Source organism: Rana temporaria, chromosome 1, assembly GCF_905171775.1.
Source record: "Rana temporaria chromosome 1, aRanTem1.1, whole genome shotgun sequence".
Classification (NCBI taxonomy): Eukaryota; Metazoa; Chordata; class Amphibia; order Anura; family Ranidae; genus Rana; species Rana temporaria.
This window is the reverse complement of record NC_053489.1, coordinates 138,843,447-138,871,357: the sequence shown is the minus strand read 5'-3', so window position 1 is coordinate 138,871,357 and position 27,911 is coordinate 138,843,447. Positions and strand designations below refer to the sequence as shown.

The 27,911-nt window shown below is 42.4% G+C and overlaps 1 protein-coding gene across 1 annotated transcript in view; it reads right to left on the bottom strand.

Moving 5' to 3' along the window:
- Positions 1 to 27,911, bottom strand: part of CAMK4 (calcium/calmodulin dependent protein kinase IV) — a 263,753-nt gene that overhangs the window by 36,309 nt on the left and 199,533 nt on the right. Inside the window, exon 7 of the mRNA XM_040343331.1 lies at positions 16,130 to 16,204. Coding sequence (XP_040199265.1) covers positions 16,130 to 16,204 — 75 coding nt within the window. The remainder of the gene's footprint in view (positions 1 to 16,129; positions 16,205 to 27,911) is intronic.

The window sequence follows — 27,911 nt, the reverse complement described above, 5'->3', positions numbered from 1 at the left end:
TAATAGTTCACAGCAGGGCATTCCAGCGCCCACCAAGACTAACTTTGAGGGCTTACAGTGTTGTGGCAACACCAACACCTAGGGCCCAAATTTCTGCAGAGTATATACGGCAGGCCCCTACTTTCAAACATCCAACTTACAAACGACTCCTACTTGCAAACGGAAGGAAACAACAGGAAGTGAGAGGAAATCTATTCTAGGAAGGGAAATTCTCTTCTGTAAGAGGTGTCTACTGTCCACTGATGCTTTATCACCAATCCTTGTTTCACTAAAAAACCCAAATTTTCAAAAAATCTTTTGTCATTGGGACAGAAAGTGAGGTACAATCTTCTGAACAGATGAGCACAGACAGCAAAACAAATGTCGCAGGGGTGATAAGTCTTCTCTATGTTTTCCAAAAAGCTTAAAAATAGATTTTTTGGCTGGAGCTACACTTTAAAAAAGTACCAGTACAAAATTACAAACAGATTCTACTTAACAACAAACCTACAGTCCCTGTCTTGTTTGCACCGCCTGTATACTGCTGTTCAAAGTATATAGGGCCAAAGGGGATGGTAATGACCTGGGGGGAGGGGGGAAAACCCATGCTATTTTTCTCAATGATTTTCATCCATATTGCAGGGACCAGACATTACATTAAAGCCGCAAGCAGTTTTAAATGACTTTTTTCTTATAGTAATGTCATTTTGTGCCAGGACAATTCTAAACACGGGAAACATGTGCCACTTCACAGGCATACTATATACACCCAGCAGGTACGATATTTAAAGGAATTTTTAAAAAAATTTTCACTTTAAGCATCATTAAAATCACTGCTCCAGAAAAAAATGACCATTTTTTTTAAACTTTTTTTGCATTGATACATGTTCCCTGGGGCAAGACCTGGGTTCTCAAACCCGTTTTACGACACTAACTTGCATATTAGCCTTTAAAATTAGCACTTTTGAATTCGAACGTTCAAGTCCCATAGACTTCAATGGGGTTCTAAAAGTTTGCGCGAACGTTTGGTCCGTTCGAAGATTCTGGTGAGAACCGAACGGTTAGGTGTTCGGCTCATCCCTACTTTAGAGCATGGCTCTTATATAGGATATTGCACATGGGGAATAGCCCTTAAGACCTGTAAATTACAAGTGGGAATTAAGTTCATGATTACCAGTTTTTGTAATTTTTTTTATTATATTTATTATTTACTTATTAACATGTATTAATTATTATTGCTTTTATACAGTATATACATTCCTATGTTAATAAAGGGGCATCTTCATTTAAATATTTTTTTAATTACAATTTTGCAAACGGAAGAGATATCCGTTGTTCATTTGCTGTAAAGCAAAAAGCCAGACCACGGATTGTACTTATCATTATCTTGTATGGGACCACCACACTGATTCCTGTATTTTAGCTTTACAGACATGTAGGGCCAGATCCTCAGCCAGCGGTGCAAATTTAGTTTGTCCTAACTTATGTGATTTAAGTTACGTTGCCCTAAGTTGGTGTCGTAAGTGCCGTATCCACAGCGCATTTGCGTCTAAATGTGCGCCAGCGTAACTTAAATTCAGAGGCGTAAGGCGGGGTTTTTGCAAGTGGGAAGGAAGTGGGCGTGCTTCATTGTAATGAGCCGTGACCCCATGCAAATGAGGCGCCGGCCGTACTGCGCATGCGCGCACGAATCGGGACCTCACTGGGCATGTGCAGAACTGATCTCGGCGCAATCAGTGAGATAGGTAAAAGGCCAAGTGTACTTAGTTTGAGGATCGCCCTGTGTCTAAAAAGCACCACACACTTCCCTTGCTAAAGTATATCCCATTGTTCCCCTTCCATGAGCAATTTGCTTCTGCTCTGTTTGTTTGTGTGTTGGTAAGTTGTGTTTGTGAGAAAAGTGTTTGAGGAGTTGGAGAGTCTAGTTGTTGTTTGTTTTTGAGAAGTGTATTTATTTAATTTGTTTGTTATTGTTTTTGCTGATTGTTTTTTGGTGTTTGTTTTTTGGTGTTTGTTTTTTGGGGTTTGTTTTTTGTTTGTTTGTTGGTGCGTGTTTCTTTTTGAATTACTATTAGCTGTGTCCTTGTGTGTTTAGATTTTGTTTATTTTTTTGTGGTATAGATTTTTGTCAGGTTTTTGGGTGTGTATTGTCGATTGTTTGTCGGGTGTGTTTGTTGTTGCTGGGTGGTGTATGAGATGCCCCCTAAACGCAGGAAGCTTAATTTCACCCTGGGAGAGAAGCAAATTCTTGCTCGGGGCATTGTGAAATATGGGCGATTTCTGCATGGCCCTGAGAGCCAGAACACCACCCCGGCCAGGAGGAGGCAGCTTCTTAAAAAGATCACGGACCAGATCAATGCGGCGGGGGGGGGGGAGACTAGGACCCCCGCTGGCATACAGAAAAAAATAAATGATCTGAGAAGCGTCGTCCGGACTAAGATGGCAAGGATCGACGCCCATACCAGGGGCACTGGAGGAGGGGGACCCTGCCCAGTCAGACTGACGGAGGAGGAATGGGCAGTGGCCCAGTGTTTCCACCCACAGCAGGTGGTGGGCCTGCCTGGCTATACGTCAGATGTTCCTAGGAGGACAGGTAGGTTTTTTGGTTTATTCTCTGTTGATTAGCATGTGTGGGTGGGGGAAGGGAAGATGTGCCAAGTGTGTGGTTCCTCAAACATGTGATTGTTTTGTGTCCTCCACAGATGGCCAGGAGGTTACATGCCAGGAGGTTGGAGGCCAGGAGGTTCCACGCCAGGAGGTTGGAGGCCAGGAGGTTGGAGGCCAGGAGATTGGAGGCCAGGAGGTTGCAGGCCCATCGGGCCAGGCTGCAGCACCACCCCCAAGACAGGCAGATGATGAGTCCCAAGAAGGGCAGGATTCCCCAGGGGAGGGGATTGGCCAAACCTCCACTCATGAGGAGGTTGAGGGGGAGGAGGTTGAGGTTGAGTGGGAGGAGGATGATGAGGGGGAGGAGGAGGAAAATATGCAGATTGGCCGGGAAGTCCTCCTGGCCACTGAAATGATGACCTTTGAGTCTTCCCCTGAGACTACCCCTGAGGCTGGCACCAGTCAGGCCACCATCAGGGGTAGCCCCTCCCACTTCTCCCCCAACAGGCCTCCAGTCACCAGGGTCACTCTCTCCCCTCCTCCAGGCCCGCAAGACTCAGCGGCAGCCAGGGGGACAACCCAGGAGACCGTGGCTGTGGGCGAGCGTCTGTCGGCCAGTGTGGTGAAGGACAATGCCCGGCAGACCCGCATTCTTGGAAAAATTCTGGAAAAACTGACGCAGATGGAGCACAGCCAGGGTGAAATGATGGAGGCACTCGGTGATGTGGCCACCAACTCAACGGCGGTCATTACATGTTTGAATGACATACAGACCGCCACAACGCGCGTGGCCCATGAGCTGAGTGCCCTGACCCAGGCTGTGCAGGACAATACAAGGTCTGGCCAGGCCAATGCGGCTGCCCTCACTGCCTGTCTCACTCGCATTGCAGGGGCCATGGAGGGCAGGCCAGCAGGGGCGGCTCCTCCTTCCCCAGCTCAACCCCCCCAGGAGGCTCCTCCTTCCCCAGCTCAACACCCCCAGGAGGCTCCTCCTTCCCCAGCTCAACACCCCCCCAATGGACATCCTCCGCGACGGCGTGGCCGTGGCCGTGCCCCTGCCCGTGCCCCTGCCCGTGCCCCTGCCCAGCCAAGGCGTAGCAATCGCCGCCGCTAATAAATTTGCTGGGATACTTTTTTTTTTTGTTTATGCATTTTTTTTTTTTTTTATTTGGTCTTCTGTACTTATGATTTGGTTTATGTGTGTGAATGATGTGTGAATGTGGGGGGGTGGCATTCCTAAGAAATTAAGGTTGTCACCCTCAGTTTTGGTGGAGAAGGGATCCCCAGGACCAGGGAGAAGTGCAATCCCAGGTTCCTGAATGGTGTATGAATGCACATATGAATGCACAGTGACATAATTGGAGCCGTGGCGTGGCGTTACTGCTCCCAAGTCCCAAGGGGGGGGGGGGGGGCTTGGATCTAATCCAATTCGATGTGCATGTGATGTGTCTGTGCAAGGAACCACAGTGGTGTGCATTCATGCATTATCATTGTGACTTTATTGATGTGCATTTACAGTGAAAAAATACATACTTATTGTGACATTAATCATGTGCATTTACAGTGAAAAAATACATACTTATTGTGACATTAATCATGTACATTTACTGGGAAAAAATGCCTTCTGCAAGGCGTCTCCTAGCTGTTGTGCCCTCAGCAGACCGGGTAGAGTTGGTTGGGATAGTATTGCCTGGGTCAGGGGTCAGGTCATTACATAAGTCAATATGCAGTCCCCTTCTGAGGGCAAAGTTGTGGAGTATGCAACATGCCCCAATTATTTGGCACACAAAGTCAGGGGAATACAGCAGGGTACCCCCAGACTTATCCAGGCATCTGAAGCGGGACTTCAGAAGCCCAAAGGTCCGTTCAACCACTCCCCGGGTTCGTATGTGCGCCTGGTTGTAGCGTTGCTCTCCTGGGGTTTGGGGGTTCCTGAATGGGGTCATTAGATGAGGTCCCAAGGCATATCCTGAGTCACCTGTAAGGGAAAAGACAGGAGGATATTAGTCATGCATGTGCCCCTTGTGATGTCAGCATCATGGGGGGGACATACCTGACACACATGTCACTCACCAATCAGCCAGCTGTCTCCATACATGTTCTGGTCAAAATCTCTTGAGATCTGGGTCTGCCGGTAAATGTAACTATCATGGCAGGATCCAGGAAATTTAGCACAGACGTGCCAGATGAGGCCATGGGCATCGACGATGACTTGCACATTAATGGAATGCCAGCCTTTACGATTCCGGAACATGTGCTCAGTATCATGGGGTGGTTGGAGTGCCACATGGGTACAATCAATGGCCCCGATGGTGCGTGGAAATCTGGCAATGTTATAAAAGTCGGTCATTGACTTTAAACGCTGATCCTCCTGGGTGGGTTTCTGAAACTGATTTCCCATGCGCCGCAGGATTGCAGGGACCACTTGGTGCACACACCTGCTGATGGAGGATTGTGCCATCCCAGCCACGCCTCCACTTGTGCGTTGGAATGAGCCAGTGGCCAGAAAATGCAAAGTGGCCAGTACTTTGGTGAGTGGCTGCAGTGCATGGGAGCGTTGGGTTGGGCTGGTAAGATCATCCTGAAGTATTGTTGTTAATTCCAGGATGGCCTCACGGGTAAATCTGTAGTTGCGGTAAACTTCACAAGCAGGCATGCCAAACAAATCTTGCCGTGGGCGGTAGACCCTCTCCTGTGCCCTCCTCCTCCTCCTCTGTGCCCTCCTCCTTCTTTGTGTCTCTATATCAACTAATGCAGCTAGTATCATTGCTGGTCCTGGCATTTTGGCAGAGAGATTTCAGTCCTGAACGTGTGTGTGCTGAGCTCTTCCTGAATGGTGTTGCTTCAGCAGACATTCAGACGGCATGTGTAAAATTAGGGCTGCTTTTATAATGTGTAAAATCCCACCAAAAAACTAACAGGTGCGCACAGGGCGTAATCTACGGCGCACACACTTAATTCTGTGGATCGCCCTATCTCCCTCATTTGCATCTTTGCCTATCAAATAAAGCGGCGTGCCTAGCGTAATTTGCGCACGAGAATGCGCCGGCGTAATATTTTTAGGTAGGACGGAAAAGCCCGAATTTCAGGCGCTTCTCGTTTTGAGGATCGGGCGCAAAGATACACGCCGTGTAAATTTAGAAAAATCGAGTTAAGTCAGCGTATCTCTTTTGTGGATCTGGCCCGTAATGTCTACTATACAGCAGTAAAGCCACTTCCTGCATTCAGCCCAGCCTGAATAACATTTTACTTGAAGTCACTAAATATGTCGTAAGCATCGTAATTATGAGCATTTATTTCTCATTAGAAAATCCACTTCTCTGCACAATTTTGTATGCTCTGTTTTATTTAACAAAGAGCATGAAATATTGAATTAGTATGAACTTAACAAAATTATATGGGTATTTGGTTTGACAGGATGAATAATAGAGACCAGGAAACAGATGCACAATAACAAGCAATGGCTTTATTTGTACATAAAAAAACAAAAGTCTGTATGTGAGCAGTGTGTTGTGGAAAGACGAGAGATAACAATGGGTTCATTTTGTCTAGTTGAAAGGCAGAGTGACCTTTTAAAGGGAAAGAATAATGGTTTTGGTTATGTTTTATTTTACAAATTTTGGGTTTTTAAATTGATGTTTGACTTTGACATTTTTGTGATTTTTTTTAAGTAATTTATATTATAATTTTTAGCTATCCTCTGGTATAAAAGGTTAGCTGGATTTCTTTGGTGAGTTTCAGTGAGTGGCTAGGCTTCCTCTATTAAACTGCTAATGAAGCTGTTTGTCTAGTCTGAAAAGGCTAGCTAACAGGAATTAGAATTGTGGGTCCCCGCCATGTGGCTGTTAATAAGAATACAGTGAACTGCAGACAATAAAATGATTTTGACCATCGCAGAAGCATGCATAAACCATCAGAACTAATTAAAATCCCTGATTTGAAGCTAAATTATAAATCATTGTGTACCTGTAAATAAATTATCGATTGCTACTATGCTTAAACTGGGGTAAATAAATAGTTTAGGGCTGCCTGCCTGTGTGTGTATATGTATTGTTTTATGTTTTTAGTGCATGTTTTACTACTGCAACTCATCCCTGATGTCAGCCAGCAGGGATGAGTCATTGGTTATTAAGGAGAAAAACAGTGTGGGGGTCCCTGACCCTATGAAGTAATGAGGTGGGGTCTCCAAGGGGCATCAAAAGGGTGAAGTTACCCAGTTACATCACCAGGTGAACCTACCCCTTTGTTACTTAGCAGCGGCGGAAATGGCGGTGTCATTCAGTGAGTGTCGAGTGATGGGAGCGGTCATATTTGGCATATTTTTGTGTGTGGGTCGGCGGCTGGTATTCATCGTGATTGACAATGGATTTACATGGTGAGATGTTTCTTTTTTTGGGAGTTTTTAATTACTTTTGTCACTTTTTTGTCACATGGGCGGGGTAACCAGGATCTGGGTGCCCCGTTGTTAAAGTAGGCTGTCAAATTCTGATAACTGAGGGCTTCTGTTCCTCTTTTAGTACATCACAGATTTTTAATATACTGTGCAGCAGCTAAATATTATCAATTTTCTGGTCTCTAACTTTACATTTTGCTGGCACAAACTTGCTAGCGTAGAACAGAACTTATAGGAGTCATCTAACTGGGGACTAACTTGCTAATAAAGTGATTAAGATACTCAGTTTCTCAAACTAGGACAATTGTCACAGCCAAGTCACCCACTGAAACTGGAGACATCACTTCACTGCCTCTTCTGTAAAGTAGGCTGAAGAGGTCAGGATTAGACTGTATATATTATTTTGCCTCCATCCTTCTTTCCCCCCTAAGGAACTAGATCACCAAGAGAGGAAGGAAGTTTCAAAATATACATAAATCATATTATTACCGTGTATACTCAAGTATAAGCCGAGTTTTTGAGCAAATTTTTTGGTGCTCCCCTCAGCTTATACTCAAGTCTCCTTTTTGCGCCTGATCTCCCAGATTTTGGGGACCCGGTACTGACCGGCCATAGGTCCCCTGGGGGACCTACGGCCAGGGAGCACCAATTTTTCAAAGCCGGGCACCCCTTCCATAGACTCCCATGTTAAACAGTAATTTCTCCGGTAATTGTGGGGACCTGGTACCGGCCGGCCGTAGGTCCCCTGGACCCGTAACTTGGCTTTCATGTAGCCCAGTTCTTCTCTACAAATATGCAAAGTTTGCTGTCTGGAGGACCAACGGCCGGGGAGCATCGATTTTTCAAAGCTGGGCACCCCTTCTTTATACTCCCATGTTAAACGTGAGGCCCCGTACACACGGCCGAGGAACTCGACGTGCCAAACACATCGAGTTCCTCGGCCAGTTCAGTCCTGAAGCCGCCGAGGACCTCGGCGGGCCGAGTTCTCCCATAGAACAACGAGGAAATAGAGAACATGTTCTCTATTTCCTCGCCGAGGTCCTCGTCGGCTTCCTCGGCCGAAAGTGTACACACGGCCGGGTTTCTCGGCAGAATTCAGCCAGAAACTCGGTCGGAAGCTGAATTCTGCCGAGGAAACTGGTCGTGTGTACGGGGCCTAAGTCTAGTCATGGACAAAGTGAGGCATAGGCACAGTAAGACATGGACACAGTGAGGCACAGTGAGGCATGGGCACAGTAAGGCATGCACATGGAGACAGTGAGGCAAAGTGAGGCACAGTGAGACATGCAGATGGACACCCTAGGCTTATACTCAAGTCAATACGTTTTTCCAATTTTTTTGTGGTAAAATTAGGTGCCTTGGCTTATATTCGGGTCGGCTTATACTCCAGTATATACGGTATATACTTTTTTTCCCATCCCGCCATGGTAACACTATTCCTGTATGCCAATAAGTAATCAAACAGCTGCATTCACCTAAAATGTAAATATCAATTTTGTATTGACTGCCCATTTTAGAAATATAATTCATTGTATTTCAGGATTAAGAAGTAAAAATGATAACCATAAAACAATTGGTTATATGTATATCAAAATTAAATAAAGATAAAATAATTGTACGCCCAAACAGATGCTACTCCTTTGTTCAGGAACATTTTATAACATGACACATGTTTGGTGTATTGTATGTGAAACAGTAAAACCGTTTTTGTATGCTTTATTATAACCTTGGGATATCTCAAAAATTTACTGAAAAAAAGATTAAATAAAAAAAAAGGCAAAATGATCTTTGTGCGTAATTGGAGGGACGACTCACTCCACATGCCTTATTTTTTTTCTGTAAAGAAAGTATTTCTAAATAATGAGATGCAATATCAGACATTGCTTTGGGGGATTTATAATTTTCAGAAACGTACAATTACTTGAAATTATTTTTGAATTACCACGGTCATTATGAAGCTGTTTTATTAAAAAAAAAACTCAGCTGCAGACAATTTATTTAGAATGATGTTGGTGTGCTTTAAACACACTGCATGTTATTAGCGCTTTATCTTACTATATTTTGGACACAGGTCTAATGGGAGATTAATCGTCTACTGAATATAAACAACAGATATCTTATCACAAAAAAAAAAGGTAAATCTTATCAAAAAATGTTAGATGTTTACAAGGCATAATTATAAATGTATATATTCTAAACACATTTATATATATATATATATATATATATATATATATATATATATATATATATATATATATATAGAGAGAGAGAGAGATCGACCGATATATCGGCCGATATTTGGCGTTTTTTAATTAATCGTCATCGGCAGATTTGTGCTGTAAGAAAGGCGATTTAAACTTCAGCACTGCGACTTGCAAAAAGCTTCTGTAATAGAAGTCAATGCAAGTTGCCTGAAGTTTGCCGTAGAAGACTTCTCTCTCCTGGGCAGACTGCCAAGTTTTGAGAAAAGATATACAATGTTGCTACTTATCAATTAACTGAACTCCGTGTAGGAGAGTTCTCAGTTTAACCATTTAAAGGCTAAGGGTCCTTTCACACGGAGCGGACCGTTTTTGTGTCCGTCCGTGTGTCCGCAAAAGCTCAGCGGGGATCCTCCGTAATCCCCGCTGAGCTGTCGGCGGATAGGGCGGTCCCCGCACACAGTGCAGAGACCGCCCTGTCTCTCCTCCGCTCTCCCCTATGGGGAATCAGATGCAGACGGACCGTCTGTCCGTCTGCATCCGATCCGTTCTGCCGGACGGAAGAAAAATAGGATTTTCTTCCATCCGCAAAAGCGGATCCTGACGGACGCGGATGGTCGCGGCCGTTAGCGGATGCTCCATCCGCTAACGGACGCGATCCCATAGGGATACATTACAAGTCCGTAAACGGACTTGTAAAAAGCAGACGAACGGTCCGCTAGTGTGAAAGGCCCCTAAATCTTTTGTTGACACTTGTTGCTTACAAGTAAAAATCCTGTATTTTCTGCTAGAAAATCACTTGGAACCCCCAAACATTAGATATTTTTTTTTAGCAGAGACCCTAGGAAATAAAATAGCGATCCTGCAATATTTATTGTTACACGGTATTTGCGCAGCGGTCTCTCAAACAATTTTTTTGGGGAAAAAATATGCTTTAACAAATAAAAAAATAAACAGTAAAGTTAGCCCATATTTTTTTTTTTCGTCCAAAAGTTTTCATTACCTGTTTTTGTGTATTAGATTACCGTATATATATATATATATATATATATATATATATATATATATATATTATACATACAAGTGCACTGATTGGAGGCTTGTTGTGTTTAAATGTAAGACATTTTCTGTATTACTTAGCAGAGCAATAATGTAACTTCTGCTTTTCCAAATCCTCCCCCCCCCTGGTGTCACATTTGGTACCTTTCAGGGGGGATGGGGGAGCAGATACCTGTGTAATCCCAGGTATTTGCTCCCTCTTCTGGGCATAGATCACTGCAGTGACTGTGGTGACCTACACCACATCTGGCGCTTAATCCGCCCCCAGCTTTCTTCTGGGAGATGCACAGGTCCCAGAAGACATCAGAGACCAGTGGGATCGCGCAGCGCAACTCGTGCATGCACAGTAGGGAACCAGGAAGTGAAGCCTGCAAGGCTTCACTTCCTTATTCCCTTACCGAAGATAGTGGCGGCAGCACACGAGGGAGAGATCGGCTTCGGGGGCCAGCATTGCGGGCACCCAGGACAGGTAAGTGTCCATATATTAAAAGTCAACAGCTGCAGTATTTGTAGCTGCTGACTTTAAAAAAAAAAATCCGCAGAACTCCGCTGCCTAAACACTGGACCATCATTCTAGCAGCGCTATTTGGCTGCTAGCGGTCGCTTATATCCCAGCTATCGGCCGATTAAGGTGTTAAATGCTCCCATGTAGCGCCACTGCAGAAGCGCTTTGCAGGCGTTCATCTCAATGGGCAGGAGTGGTGGAGGAGCGGTATACACCGCTCCAAAGATGCTGCTTGCAGGACTTTTTTTTTTAACGTCCTGCCAGCGCACCGCCTCAATGTGAAAGCACTCGGGCTTTCAGACTGAGACTGCAGGGGAGCAGTTTTGCAGGCACTTTACAGGTGCTATTTTTAGCCCAAAAGCCCTAGAAAAACGCCCCAGTGTTAAAGGGGTCTAACTGTTCGATTTTATGAGATGAGGGGGGGGGGAAATCGGCCTAGCATATTGGGCCAAAAAAATCGGCATCATAAATCGGCTATCGGCCGCCGCGATTTCTAAATATCGGCATCGGCCAGAGAAAAACCCATATCGGTCGACCTCTATATATATATATATATATATATATATATATATATATATATATATATATATAGTTATTAACATTGTGTAAACAACAGAAATACACTGTAGCCGGTTGTTGCTAAAATGTAACACATAGTAACCAGACTTTGTATTGTCTCATTGTAGTAAACAGAGGAACCCACATTTTCTTGGTGCTCAAAGGGCATGACAGGCTGAAATTCGTGTGCTTACTCAGCACTTCCAGATTTCGCCAGCTGATGTTCCTGTATGTCAGTTAAAAAAAAAACTTGGGAAGGGGACCTCTCCATGGTGCTGCACAAATCAGCACAACATTTCCAAGTGTGATTGTGAAAAAAAAAATATTTAATGCACACTGCAATACTGGGTAGCGCACAGTATACGCTGTCAGAACATGGGTGTACCACTCACATTTAGCTCTTTGTAGTTATAGTACAATTATATTAATTGTTTGTACACAAGTTGCCATCATTTTGTTGATACAGACACCCAGTCTGCACACCTTCTTAGCTCTGTTAAAGAGCACCCCATCAGCCCGACCTCCACTAGTAGGATGGAACAAGGCCCTGTCCCCTCTCATTTAACCACTTAAAGCGGGGGTTCACCCTATTAAAAAAAAAAAAAAAAAAATTTTATTCTACCATAAAATTCGGCATCGTAGCGCGAACTACAGTATGCCGGTCTTACATTTTTTATCCCCGTACTCACTGTTTAATCCTACCTAGACGATTCCGTCTGCCCACGGGGAATGGGCGTTCCAATCCAGACGGAAAGTGATTGACGGCCGGCTCTGGCGCGTCACGCTTCTCCGGAAATAGCCGAAATAGGCTTGGCTCTTCACGGCGCCTGCGCATAGCCTGTGCGCAGGCGCCGTGAAGAGCCGAGACCTACTCCGGCTGTCTTCGGGGAGCGTGACGTGCCAGAGTCGGCCGTCAATCATCCTCCCTCTCCATAGGCACGCCCATTCCCTGCGGCAGACGGAATCGTCTATGTACGATTAAACAGTGAGTACGGGGATAAAAAATGTAAGACCGGCATACTGTAGCTCGCGCTACGATGCCGAATTTTATGCTGAAATGTTGTTCAGCAGGGTGAACCACCGCTTTAAGCCCCGGAAGGATTTGCCCCCTTAATGCCCAGCCCATTTTTTGCAATACGGCACTGCGTCACTTTAAATGACAAATGCGCTGTTGTGCGACGCTGTACCCAAACAAAATTGACATCCTTTTTTTCCCCACAAATAGAGCTTTCTTTTGGTGGTATTTGATCACCTCTGAGATTTAATTTTTTTGCGCTTTTTTTTACCTTTTGCTATAATAAATATCACCCAAAAAATATAAAAAAACTAATTTCTTCCTCAATTTAGGCCGATATGTATTCTTCTACATATTTTTGGTAAAAACAAAATTACAATAAGTGTATATTGATTGGTTTGTGAAGAAGTTATAGCGTCTACAAAATAGGGGATATATTTATGACATTTTTTTTTTTTTTACTAGTAATGACAGTGATTTGCAATTTTTTATTGGGACTGCAACATTGCAGTGTACAGATTCTGATCTTCAGTTAGAACACAGAGAGGGAACACAATTAACCCCTTGATCGCCCCCTGGTGTTAACCCCTTCACTGCCAGTGACATTTTTACAGCGATCGGTGCATTTTTATCTGTCTGCCATAATGCCACAGTCCCGATAAAAAGACGCTATAACTTTTGCGCAAACCAATCAATATACGCTTATTGCGATTTTTTTTACAAAATAAATATGTAGAAGAATACATATGAGCCTAAACTGAGGAAAATGTTTTTATTTTATTTTTTTAAATTGGGAAAAGGTTGAAGATATTGTGTTTTTTTCAAAATTGTCGCTGTTCTTTTGTTTATAGCACAAAAAATAAAAACCGCAGAGATGATCAAATACCACCAATAGAAAGCTCTATTTGTGGGAAAAAAAAGGACACAAAGTTTGTTTGGGTACAACATCGCACGACTGCACAATTGTCAGTTAAAGCGATGCAGTGCCAAATTGTAAAAAGTGCTCTGGTCAGGAAAGAGGTAAAATTTTCCAGGGCTGAAGCCGTTAAACAACTGTACTATCACCAACACTGCAAGGGATCATTTATGATAGAGATAGTCAGACTTGCCAGGTGAACAATGATAGATAAGATGTGGACATCATTTATTTCTCAAAAAAAGGTAGAAATGCTTTTAATTTTTCATTAAGGGACTGACTTTTATTTAAAATAATAAATACTATTTTTACTTTGCAAAATGTATATGCCGTCAAATAAATTCCAGTATGCTATTTAGAGAAAGCATCAAGAAACATGAGAAGAGAAGCATAACTTTTTATGAAAGGAAATGGATGCATAAGCAAAGCAGTAAATGAACCCTCATAAAACATTTGACTCGTGGCACATTTTGCTTGAAGTGTATCTAAAAGCAAATCGTTCTGTACTTAGTCCAAACCTTGAAATACAATGTCAGTTTTACAAATACACTGTCCCCCTCCCCGTTTAATCATCATCTAATGTTTGTATGTGGAAAATGTACCTGTAAAGAAGAAAGTTAGATTTATATTTACACTACTCCTATCTTTCACACCGCCGGAGGTAACATCACTGTTCTGCCAAGAGGTTTCCGGGGAAACGCAGAGCAGGTGAAATCTAGCGAGAAGACGCTCAAGTCTTTTGCAAGAGCGTCTTCTCCTGAGATTTTGGCTGCTCTATATTCCCCGGGATCTAGCTGGAAACGCTGCAGGCAAAAGGAGTTAGGCCTCGTACACACAACTGAGATACTCGACAGGCGAAACACATTGAGTTCCTCGTCGAGTTCCTTGCTAGGCTTGTCAAGGAACTCGACAAGCTTGCTTTGCGTACACACAGTCAAGCCAAAATCTACTCGTTCTCAAACGCGGTGACATACAACACATACAACGGCAGGGGAAGTTCGATTCCACTGGCTAAACTCTTGGGGCTGCTTTTGCTAATTTCATGTGTTTGCGTGTTAAATAAAAGTTTGTTAAGAGACGATTTGCACTTTTCAGTCTGTTACAGCTTTAAAAATTTGTTATCTCCATTACAAAAGCTACTTTTACTCCCGTCTCATACTTTAATCTGAGCAAGCGCGGGTTTCTTAGCATACGGACATCCGAGTTTCTCGTTGAAAACCAGCACGACTCGACGAGCCAAATCAGACTCCCGTCGAGAAAATAGAGAACTTGCTCTCTTGTTGGCTCGTCGAGGTTCTCGACAGTTTCCTTGACGAAAATGTACACACGACCGGTTTCCTCGGCAAAAAAATATCTCCCAGCAAGGTTCTTGCTGGTTTTTGCCAAGAAACTCGTTCGTGTGTACGAGGCCTAAGATAAGTCTAACTTTCCTCTTTACGTGTATATTTTGCATCTACTTAAGGGGGTCCAGACAGTATAAGTGGACCTTGCACTTCACTGCAAGATTTATTTTCTATTTACACAAAGTTTGGCTTCACCAATGCAAATATTTTACTTTTCGAAATAGAGATTATAAATGCATTAGGACTGAACTTCAGATATGGATTTTCTTGCATAGTTACATTAATCCAGCTTGGATCAATGTCAGTATGCATATGTCATACCTGTGGGATGCCTGTAAAATCTGGAAAGTACTGCAGTAGTCTCTAATGCCGTTGTCTTTCGGGTCTTATACCGAGTGGTTGCCTGCTGTATAGTGAACACAGGGGTCGCTTGCTCAGCACAGGCGCCTGCACAGAATGCCTTGCATTCTTCCCATGGACTAGGTGGACTCACTGGACTAGGTGGAGATCGTGATGTCACAGAATGCAAGCTGTTCTGTGAATGGTACCAGTGCCAAGTGGGTGACCCCATCTGGTTACTATGCAGAAAGACAGCGATCTCCACTATCCACATGGATCTTACAGGTGTGGCATATGCATACTTACATTGGGCAAAGCTGAACCAACATACCTACACAATAAAATCCACACCTGGAGTTTAGCTATAAATAGTAACATGCCTTAAAGTAGAAGGAGAGGCTAAACAATAAACCAGCCTAAAAATGTTGCCTAGCCCATTGCATACCATTGCCCTTATAATAAATGTAAATGTAAATATTAAAAAAAAAAAATACAGTCATGTGACCCACAAAGCTCCGGCTTCTATTTGCAACATGGAGGGCTGACAAAAGAAATTAATAACCCAAAGTAGTGATGTCCCTTGCCAGCATCTATAGCTCTAGGGGTAGTCGACAAGGAAGAGAGGTCACCCCCACCATCCGCCCAGAAAGGAGAAGGAGCTGGAGCACTGTGGTCACTTGCCTGTGTTTTGTCAGATATGACAACCCATGTGTGTAACGGAAGTGACAGTTTGTCGCCGCCATCTTTCTACACCCCGCACCACAGTAAGGAAGGGGGCAAGCGGACATCTTACACCCACCGAAGTTTTTGTGCGCATGCATGTCTTCAGGGGCTCTGCCTATCCTAATGTCACACTGCCGACTCTGTGTGCATGTGAAACAGTGGCCATTCGAGTAAGTGCTGGCCGCATTTGTTTTTACATCTGTTTTATACTTTATCCATGTGAAAGTTTATGATCACCGTAATGCCTACAAATACCAAAGCCCCACTACATGCCTCTCTGTATTCTTTGCCTAATATGCATTTATACAAGAATAAGTTCCAATGGGCCACGAGAAGTGGTGAAATACACTTTTTACATCACCTGATTATGGTATGAGACCACAGTATTCTTTTGAGCTATTCTCTCATATTAATCAATGTTTGCATTTGAGTCATGCTTTTTGCTTAAAAAAAAAATAAAGTAAATGGGAATATTTAATTTCTCTTACCACAATATCCTGGAGTCCCACACACAGTTTTCATTGTCACCTGATCATCCACAATTTTTGAGAGCCCAAAGTCAGCTGAAAGACATAGCATAAAAATGGAAACCGGTATTGAGCTCCAAAAACAGATCACAAAGAGATAATAAATAAGCAAAAAACTTCCACAAGCATGTTACAATTATTACATACAGTTGGAATTTTCAGGTTTTCTGATGTTTGACATCATACAATTCATGCAAATGGTATAGAGCACAGAGGCAAGAGGGGCCTGGTCCTCAGTACCCTTTTTTCCGAAGTATTTTCTGTACAGTACATATTTTTGGAATTTAAATTACCAGTATTTTATAATGCATTTCATGTTTTTTTAATACATTTTTGAACTATAGTTATTTTTAAAATTTCCCTGGAGTTCTGCTTTTACACTTTGACCCACTTTTGCTAATATGTGTTCTCACCCAATCTAGTGCCTTATACAGACAGCAAATCACAAAGGGAAGGAGGAGGAGAGACATTACTGAATCATGGCAGCAGAGTTTTTTTCATGATGTTTCAGATTTGCTACCATCATATCATAATTTGTATCATAATAAGTAAACTCCTTTAACAAAAGTTTGTGTTCACACACACTGGAAAAGAAGGCAAAAAGCTGTTTTTTTACCCTTGGCAAGTAAGCTGATTCAGTGTAATGTACCCAATGGCTCAGTACACATGAGGCTGAGGGATGGTGTGTTCCCTCACTGCTACCTGTAATGTTTGGGCTGTGACCTACTATTCGATATATCACGACTGCTGGCAGATCCTGTATAGCTGTTGGAGCAATGGATGGAATCAGTGGCGTAACTAGAACCTTCAGGGCCCCGATGCAAGAAACCCCTGACCCCCCGGACAGGGTTTTTTTCTCCGAGCTCGGTGGTGGAACAACAGGACCCGGTCGCAAGTGGGTGGCTGCATATAAAGGAACCGATTTCTCCATTCCCCCTGCTTCTCCTCCTCTCCCCTCCCTCCCGCAGGCATTCAGCTGCTGCAGGAGGAAAATGGAGAGATTGGTTTCCTCTATGCCAGTGTTTCTCAATATTTTTCACGCCAGGGCACCCTTGAAGTATACGCCTAGGTCAGTGATGGTTAACCTTGGCACCCCAGATGTAACATTTGGGGTGCCAAGGTTTGCCATCACTGCCCTAGGTGAACGCAGCTGCACTGCAACCACCCTGCAACTGTGTGCATTGCATGCAGTTGCAGCATATCGATGATGCATTTAAGGGGTTAAAACAGGCGGTCAGGAGGCAACATATTGCCTCTTTACCGGCTGTCAAATGCCTCTGAAAAGCGATCTGAGCATGGATCGCTTTTCAGTGGAACAGCATTTTTTTGCTGGTACTATGAACAAGCAAAAAAAAATAAAAAATCGGTTCTGATTGTACACATATAGGGGGTCGTGTAAACACACACACACATATATACCAGTGGTGGCTGGTGCTCAAATTTTTTTGGGGGGGGGGGTGCTAGCAAACTGAAAAATTCTGAAACTGAAAAACAATTGCAGTCTCACTGTGCCCATCAAAAGCAGCCACTGTGCCCATCAAACGCAGCCACTGTGCCCATCCAATGCAGCCACTGTGCCCATCCAATGCAGCCACTGTGCCCATCCAATGCAGCCACTGTGCCCATCCAAGGCAGCCACTGTGCCAGCAAACATAGCCACTGTACCCATCAAATTCAGCTACTGTGCCATCAAATGTAGCCACTGTGCCCATCAAATGCAGTTAGGGGGTGGCTGGAGAGAGGGGGGCATTGCGTGTGCGCACTGATATAAACACATACATGCACACTCACATACATACATATTCACATGCACACTCACATACATACATATTCACATGCACACACACATACATACATATTCACATGCACACACACATACATACATATTCACATGCACACACACACATGCACACTCACATACATACACACATGCACACTCACATACATACATATTCACATGCACACTCACACACATACATACACACATGCACACTCACATACATGCACATGAACACACACACACACACACACACACACAGTAGATAAAAAATGTCAGTCTTCTACCTTAGCAGCTCTTCCTGCCGGGTATTGCACTGTAGGGGGAGACAAAGAGCACACACTTTGTTTTCACTTTGTAATCAATGTGACGAGCTCCCCGCACAGAGCTGATTACAGTTCGGCTTGGGATCGGGGAGCTCGTCTCCGCTCCTCCTATTGAATTACTGTATACAGGGGGCCCTCAAGGCCCCCTGCAGCAAGGGGCCCGGTCGCCATGGCGACCTCAGCGACCCCTATAATTCCGCCACTGGATGGAATGCAAGCGGACCACTGCTCCATCAATATGGGTTGTGAGATTCAAGAGTTAGATGTTAGTGCCTAGTAGATTTCTCCCTAAAGGGAGCAAAAATGCATGTAGGGACAGAGCTGGAGTGTCGGTTGTCTAATTTTAGAGAAAAGCTAGACTGTAGTCAGCCTAAGCTCTAATTATTATTGTTTCTGTGTGTGTTGAATCAGACTATTGTTTATTTTTGCTTCTTGCTAAGGAGAGTTCTCTAGTAGATAGAGCAAATAAAACAGCATTCTGAGTTACTAATATTTATTTGTCTCTGGTCAATCACAAGGTTTATTGCCAGTAATACAGCCTAGGGAAGAAAATAACTATTTGGGATGACCATTTAGAAGGGGCTTTCCTCCCAGGCTTTGCCTGGACAGGTTATCAGTTGGAGTTAGTCCTTGCTTCCTGGGCTTCCGCCAGTAGGCAAGGTCCTTGCCTTCCAAGCCTGATGCCTAGGGATGGTGTTGCAAAAAGAAGGGCTGAACTAGAAAACAGAAGGTGGCTTGCATCCTGGAGGAGGATGGCTGCCTGTGTGGAGTATCTTAGGAGGAGGCTTCTGTGCTGAAGAGTGTCCTGAAACGCTAGGTATAGGCTGCTGCTGGTGGATAGTGCAAGTTCTCACCATTCATTCACTAAAGTACTTGTGAAAGCATAGGGCCTGGGTTTTGCTTGACTGGGCCTAATATATGCTTTACTAGAGGAGAATTCTGGAGCTGTAATGTTGTTTGTCTTTGTGTGTCCTGTGCCCTAACCCTCCCTTCTAAGTTTACTGAAGCTAAATACTTTTTTAAAATGTAAAACCAGGATCCCTGAAATAGCCCTGTTCCAGGACTCCTGAACCAGCCCTGTTCCAGGACCCCTGAAATAGCCCTGTTCCAAGACTCCTGAACCAGCCCTGTTCCAGGACCCCTGGAATAACCCTGTTCCAGGACCCCTGGAATAACCCTGTCCCAGGACCCCTGGAATAACCCTGTTCCAGGACCCCTGGAATAACCCTGTCCCAGGACCCCTGAAACAGCCCTGTTTCAAAAGTTGATATAGAAACATCTAAATATAAACCAAAAAAATGTCATTTGCATGATTCTGGAAGCCAGAATTGCCATAGCTAAATTTTAAAATCAACCAAAGTTATCCTTTGAATACGTTAAGCATAAACTGAACTGGATAATAATTAACAATAAAATATCATCTACTCTCACCAATACTCAATCGGAATTTGATGAAGCGTGACAGCCATGGATTTGCTATCTTGATAGGGTGTTGTAGGATCTGGAGATGCCCTCAATAATGCATTACCTTTCTTATTAATTTCTTTCTTTCTGGCAATGATTCTCCTATTATCTTTAAGTACATTTTTTATATAGTCAATTGGTACATTTACACTGTTGGATGTGGAAACAATTTTGGACTTTCAATTCACTATGACTCAATCCCATATGTAATTTAACAGCTTAACTACCTATCGCTTCTCAGGTATGTACACTTAGTTTGAGACTTTTTCATATTGATGTAATGTGTCTTAACTGTACTCAAAATCCAAGTACCCATTTTGTTATTTTCCTTCTTGACAAGGGAGCCCGTTTGTTACTTGAACCTTAAACCTTAGAAAGATTGGAATATAAAACATTTACAAAAATGACTGCTGCCCAAATTCCTTTTACCCCTTTTACCCTATAATGCCCTGTACACACGATCGGTTTGTCTGATGAACCGATCGTGTGTGGGCCCCATCGTTTTTTTTCCCATCGGTGAAAAAAAATAGAACCTGTTTTAAGAAATTTTAATGGTTAAAAGAACGATAGAAAAAAAACGATCGTCTGTGGGGAAATCCATCGGTCAAAAATCCACGCATGCTCAGAATCAAGTCGACGCATGCTCGGAAGCATTGAACTTCATTTTTCTCTGCACGTCGTTGTGTTTTACGTCACCGCGTTGGACACGATCGGATTTTTAACTGATGGTGTGTAGGCAAGACTGATGAAAGTCAGCTTCATCGGATATCTGATGAAAAAATCCATCGGTCCGTTTTCATCGGATGAACCGATCGTGTGTACGTGGCATTAGAAGCCATGGCTTTTGCACTATGAGATGAACTGGTGGCCCAATGAGCAACCTGGGGGGAGGGGGCTCATCTATGCAGGTGTAAAAGGGTGCTACATGGATCATGAGAAAAACACATAGGTTGCCATTGTTGACTTCTAAATTTCTGGTTGCCTGACTGTTATGCTAATCAATGTTTTCAATGCATTTTAAATCACTAATCCAGAACTATCATACAGATTAGGTCATTTGAAAACTGACATCACTAGCTGTGTGCTTTTTCCAGGTCAGTGACTCTGAAACCAGAAGTAGCAAAATAACTTGCATCTTCAGAAGGAATCCAGTATTGGCAATTCATAATCCATGGTTTTTCAACTAGGGTTCCTCCAGAGGTTTCTAGGGGTTCTTTGAACAATGAGCAATTTTTGTCTCTTAGATAAATTCCCACTCATACCATTGGTCTTTTTAGCTATCTGTAAGGAGGTAATTCTTCATAATAACTATTCTTCCCACTGACCATCACACGAATTTATTGTGAGATTTAGGTACAGTAATTTTTAGCCAAGGTTTCCTGAGACCAGAAAGTTATTTTAAAGGTTCCTCTAAGTTGAAAAGGTTATTTGTGTTTGTTTTATGATAATTGTTCTTTAAAAAGTTTTCCATACTAGTGAGTAGAAACCAATGTACAGTTAGGTCCATATAAATTTGGACACAAGTATTTACCAAAACATATTCAAGCTATAGTTATATAATGTGCTTAAAGTGCACCTTCTCAGGTTTAATTTGATGGTATGTACATCCAAATCGGAGGAAGGGATTAGGAATTACAGCTCTTAAGAATAGCCATCCCCCTTTTTCTAGGGGCCAAAAGTAATTGGACAATTGAATCAAAAGCGGTTTCATGGCCAGGTGTGGGCTACTCCATTATTTTTTCATCAATTAAGCAGATAAGTTGATTCTAAGTGTGGTATTTACATTGGGAATCTATTGCTGTGAACCTACATAATGTGTTCAAAGGAGCTGTCCATGCAAGTAAAACAGACCATTGTAAGGCTTCAAAAACAAAACTAATTTATCAGAGAGATAGCAGCATCATTTGGAGTGGCCAAATCAACAGTCTTGTACATTCTGAGGAAAGAAGAATGCACTGGTGAGCTCAGCAACATAAAAAGCCCTGGATGTCCAGAGAAGACATCAGTGGTAGATGATCGCAGGATCCTCTTTATGTTAAACTAAAACCCATTCGCAACATCCAGATAAGAAGGACAATCTCCAGAAGATGGGCGTATCATTGTCAAAGTCAAAGAGAAAACTTCACAAGAGCAAATACAGAGAGTTCACCACAAGGTGCAAATCATTTATAAGCCTGAAGAATAGAAAAGCCAGATTAGACTTTGCCAAAAAACATCTAAAAAAAGCCAGACCAGTTCTGGTAAAGCATTCTTTGGATGGATGAAACTAAAGCCCTGTACACACGATCGGTCCATCCGATGAGAACGGTCTGATGGACCGTTTTCATCGGTTAACCGATGAAGCTGACTGATGGTCAGTCTGCCTACACACCATCGGTTAAAAAAACGATCTTGTCAGAACGCGTTGACGTAAAACACAACAACGTGCTGAAAAAAACGAAGTTCAATGCTTCCAAGCATGCGTCGACTTGATTCTGAGCATGTGTGGATGTTTACATTTAAAACAAGTTGGCTTTTTTTTAACCGATGGATAAATAACCGATGGGGCCCACACACGATCAGTTTGGACCGATGAATACGGTCCATCAGACCGTTCTCATCAGTTTAACCGATCGTGTGTACGCGGCCTTGGATTAATCTGTACCAGAATGACGGGAAGAAAAAAATGTGGAGCAGGCTTCGAACAGCTCATGATCCAAAGCACACAACATCATATGTAAAAAATGGTGGAGGCAGTTAGATGGCATGGGCATGAACGGCTTTCAGTGGCACTGGGTCATTGGTGTTTATTGATGTTGTGACAGAAGACAGAAGCAGTCAGAAGAATTCTGTAGTGTTTAGATATACTGTCAACCCAGATTCAACCAAAAGCAGCAAAGTTGATTGGTCGGCGCTTCACAGTACAGATGGACAATAATCCGAAAATACACTTTAAAAGCAACCCAGGAGCTTTTGAAGGAAAATAAGTGGAATATTCTGCAATGGCCGAGTCAATCACCTGATCTCACCCCAATTGAAAATGCATTTGACTTGCTGAAGGCAAAATTAAAGACAGAAAGACCCACAAACAAAGAACAATTGAAGACAGCTCCAGTTAGAGCCTGGCAAAGCATCAGAAAGGAGGAAACCCAGTCCTTGGTAATGTCCATGGGTTCCAGACTTCAGGCAGTCATTTCCAGTAAAGAATTCTCAACAAAATATAAAAAAAAATTATTTTATTTATGATTATATCCTCTGATATATGTCCAATTACATTTGAACCCCTGAAAATGGGGGGAATGTGTTTATAAATGGTTGCAGTTCCTAAAATTTGTACTTGATATTTATGTTCAACCCCTTGAATTAAAGCTGAAATTCTGCACTTCAAATTCATTTGGATTGTTTCATTTAAATGTTATTGTGGTGGTATACAGAGCTAAACGTATGAAAATTGTGCTTGTGTTCAAATATATATGGACCTAACTGTATGAACATGAAATAGATACAGAGACTTATTTGCAAAGTGTTTATGTAAATTCTATGGCACTAATTTCCCCCTAAACACTTATCAAACATGAGCTAAATAATTCTCTAAATCAGCTTATACATATAGCTGAATACACATGTATGAACTAAAAAAGGCACACAAATTCAGAATTCGGAGCAGAGCAGTGATTCACCCTTTGCAGATAATAAGAGATGAGAAGATGACAGCTACCAGCATTGTTGCATCTCAGGCAGTTCTGACAAGGAACAAATTCTACAGGTACCCATAAATATTAGATCAGCCTTGTTAAGCACTTGGGATTTCAACACTTTCATTCGATAATCGCATTCCAAATGAAAACCAAACTGCTACATTCAGTATATCCTGAGAAACTGAAAAAAAGGGAAAGCTGAACATTCTCTTTTTTTTCATTATGCGTGTAGAAATAATCACAATAACACGTTCGCTATGTGGCCACGTTGTGTAAAAGTCTCACACATGTGGTATCGCCATACTCAGCCGGAGTAGCAGAATGTGTTTTTGGGGTTTAATTTGTGGTATGCATATGCCATATGAGAGAAATAACCTGTTAATATGACAATTTTGTAATAAAAATTAAAATATAAATCTTCATTTTGCATGTTGGGGGAAAAAAATACACTGTTAAAAAACTCGCCATGCCTCTTACTAAATACCTTGGAAAGTCTACTTTCCAAAAAGGGTAATTTGGGGGGTATTTGTACTGTCCTGGCTTGTTATGGCCCGTACACACAGATCGTCCGACGTTTTCGTTTTCTAGTCGCAAGTAGCAATTGAATAGATTACTAAAGTCACGAAAATTTTCGTACGAAAAAAAAAGCGGAAGTGATGTCATGTGTTGTAGTGTATTCGTATTGTATTTTCGGACCACAACTGTACCAAACGAAAATCGTACGATCTGGTAACGTTCAAGGAAAATTTGTGTGCTTTTCCGATCTAATAATATCGGATGACTTGTCATGATTGGCTCTCAAAAGCTCTGTACTAACGATCTGATTATCGTACGATCGCATCGAAAGCGGTATTTTTAGTCTGATTTTTGGATTGTGTGTACGGGCCATTAGTGCCTCGAGAAATGAGATAGGCCGTCAGTACATCAGGTGTGATCAATTTTCAATGATTGGCACTAGGGTTGCCCCGATACAAGTATCGGTATCGGGACCGATACCAAGCATTTGCCCGAGTACTTGTACTCGGGCAAATGCTCCGATGCTTCAGCCGATACCTGGACAGTCAGGGTGATCAGTGCGGTGGGGGAGTTACAAGCACTGATCACCGCTGACTATCCTCCTCCAGCCCCCCTCAGAGTCCCACTCCATACTGCCATCTCCCTCCGTGCTGTCATCTGTGCTGCTGCCGTGTGTCTCCTCCTCTCCCCCCCTCTCTCTCTCCGTCTGTGCTGCTGCCGTGTTCCCCCCATGCTCACGCCGTGTTTCTCCCCCCCTCTCTCTCCGTTCGTGCTGCTGCCGTGTTTCTCCCCCCCCGTGCTGCCGCCGTGTTTCTCCCCCCCCCATGCCGCCGCCGTGTTTCTCCCCTCCCCCGTGCTGCCGCCGTGTTTCTCCCCCCGTGCTGCCGCCGTGTTTCTCCCCCCCGTGCTGCCGCCGTGTTTCTCCCCCCCCCGTGCTGCCGCCGCGTTTCTCCCCCCCCCGTGCTGCCGCCGTGTTTCTCCCCCCCCCGTGCTGCCGCCGTGTTTCTCCCCCCCCCCGTGCTGCCGCTGTGTCCCCCCCTCTCGTGCTGCCGCCGTGTCCTGGATGGAGACGATCTGTCAGGATGGAGAGCGGCGGTAGGAGCCGGTAAATCAAGCTCCTACCTTGTCCGAATGTACAGAGTCAGTGATGACTCTGTACATTCACATAACTGAAACATAGTAAACTGTGTTTACAATGTTTCAGTTTATGAATGAAGAGAAGCCGCTGTCTTCTCTCATTTTCAGTACAGCTGAGGCTGCAGAAAAAGGGACTGGGGAATCTGTGTCCCTAGTCCCTTTCTTTGTCACAGAGGAGAGATGTCAGAGGTCTGTTAAGACCCCTGATATCTCACCAAAGCCCCCAACAGAGCTGCTAAAAAAAAAAAAAAGGAATTGTAATAAATAATAAAAAAAATGTATTGTAAAAAAATTAAAACATTTAAATAAAAAAACACACTGACACTGTCCACCCCCCCCCCTCCCAGGGAAGGAAGCATTGTAAAAAAAAATTTAAACAAATTGTAAAAAAAAAAATGTAAAAAAAAAAAAAAAAACTAATGACACATGTGCCACTGTCACATGAGATTTAAAAAAAGTATCGGTAAACGGTATCGGCGAGTACTTGATAAAAAGTATCAGTACTTGTACTCGGTCCTAAAAATGGTATCGGGACAACCCTAATTGGCACCATAGCTTGTAGAGTCTATAACCTTCACACAGACCAAATAATATATACAGATTTTGGTTATTATTACCAAAGATATGTAGTAGTATAAATTTTGGACAAAATTTATGAAGAAAAATTACTAAATTGCAAAATAAATTACAGAAATGAAGAAAAATTCTTTTTTTTTTATTAAATACCACCAAAAGAAAGTTCTATTGGAATGAAAAAAGAACACAAAATGTATATGGGCACAGTGCTTCATGACCGAGTATTTGTCATTCAAAATGTGAGAGCACTGAAAGCTGGAAATTGGTCTGTTAGGGGGGGCCCTTTCGCTGCCAGGCCCTTTGCTCTATTTTGTACACAATTTTTCCTTTATTTATTTTTCACTTAATAGCTTCCAGAGTTTGTAAAAGCGCTATATTTTCTCAAAACACACGACCAGTAGAATAAAAAGAAGGTGCTACTGAATTTTAAGGTCCCACAATATTTGCGCAAATGTTTATTAAAACAATTTTTTTTCTAAAAATCCACTAAAATCATTATTAGCAGCTTAAAGCAAATTTTACAAAATTCCTACTAAATATAAAATGTTAACCTGTATTGAGGTAATAAATAACAAATATTTGTAACTTTTAAATTGCGCCTTTTTTTGAAACTGTGAAAATCAAGCAGACACAAAAGTGTAAATATACAAATTTCTCAAAAAATCTGAAGGTTTCTATTTTTCCTTACAGCTTTCAGAATTTGTGAAAGACCCCCCAAAACCATATATTTTCTGAAAGCATATGACCTCTAGAATAAAATGAAGGTACTACTGATTTTATAGACCCCGTTGTATTTGCGCAAACGTTTATCAAACCAATATATTCACAAAAAAATACACTAAAACCATCATTAGCAGATAAAACACAGCTAATTTTACAAAATTCATGCTAAATCCCTACTAAATATAAAAGCTTAGCCTGTATGGAGTTAATAAATAACAAAACAAAAAAAAATGTACATTGCGCCACAAAAATGTAAATATCAAAATTTCACAAAAAAATCTGAAGGTTTTCATTTTTCCCTTACAGCTTTCAGATTTTTTGAAATATAGCCCCAAAACCGTATATTTTCTGAAAGCATATGACCTCTAGAAAAAAAAAAAGGTGCTACTGATTTTTAAGGCCCACACTAAAACTATTATTAGCAGCTAAAAACACACAATTTTACAAGATTTCTGCTAAATTCCTGCTAAATATAAAAGCTTATCCTGTGTTGAGGTAATAAATAACAAATATTTGTAAATTTTAAGATGCAGCTTTTTGTGAAATGGTGAAAATCAAGCGTACGCAAAAATGTCTCTAAAATTTTGGATCTTTTAATTTATCACTCATAGCTTTTAGATTTTGAAAAAGCCCCCCCCCCCCCCCAACCATACATTTTCTAAAAGCACATGACCTGTAGCATAAAAAGAAGGTGCTACTGATTTTTTTAGCCCCGCAATACTTGCGCAAATGTTTATCAGATCGCTATTTTCGCGAAAAAAATCCTTATTTGCACATAAAACCACAACATAACTTACAACATTTCTAGATTCCTACTAAGGGTCACTCAATGGGGTGTGCTACATCGTACGCCCATGGAGGGCTGTGTTTACCCATACGTGCATGGAACACCTGTGCATTCTTGTGCAGCTAAACATGGTCTTGCTGTAGTATACTCTGCATATACACCCACCCAATAAACCTTTAGTTATATCACTTATATAGTGATTAAATAGAACAGGACCCAGTACAAAGTCTTGCAGTACACCATTAGTGACTGCTCTCTGTTCTCAGTGAACTCCATTTGTGGAACTGTATCAAAAGCTTGGCTGAAATCAAGATAGGCTATATCCACATTGGTAATATAATCAAAAAATTCAATCAGATTAGTTTGTCATGATCTGCCATCAGTAAAGCCAGGCTGCTTAGGTGATCAATGATCCTTCTTCTCAGAAGTGATTCTATTAACTTGACTACAACCGATGGTCAACTCACTGGCCTCTAACTGCCAGCTTTGACCTTGCTGCCCTTCTTGTAGATAGGTACAATATTATCTGTCCGCCAGTCATGGGGAACTTCTACTGTTAGAAGAGATTCATTAAAAAGATTTGTTAACTTGTAAATTAATCAGTTGCTAATGTTTGTTAACAGGTGTCTTTGACAACAGTTGTCAACAAAAAATACATTAAGACAAATCATATGCTATTAAATCTTTAAAAGACAATACATTGTTCATTGTTGCCCATAAATAAGATCTATGGTGGGCTAGCAGCATGGGGTGGTAAAAT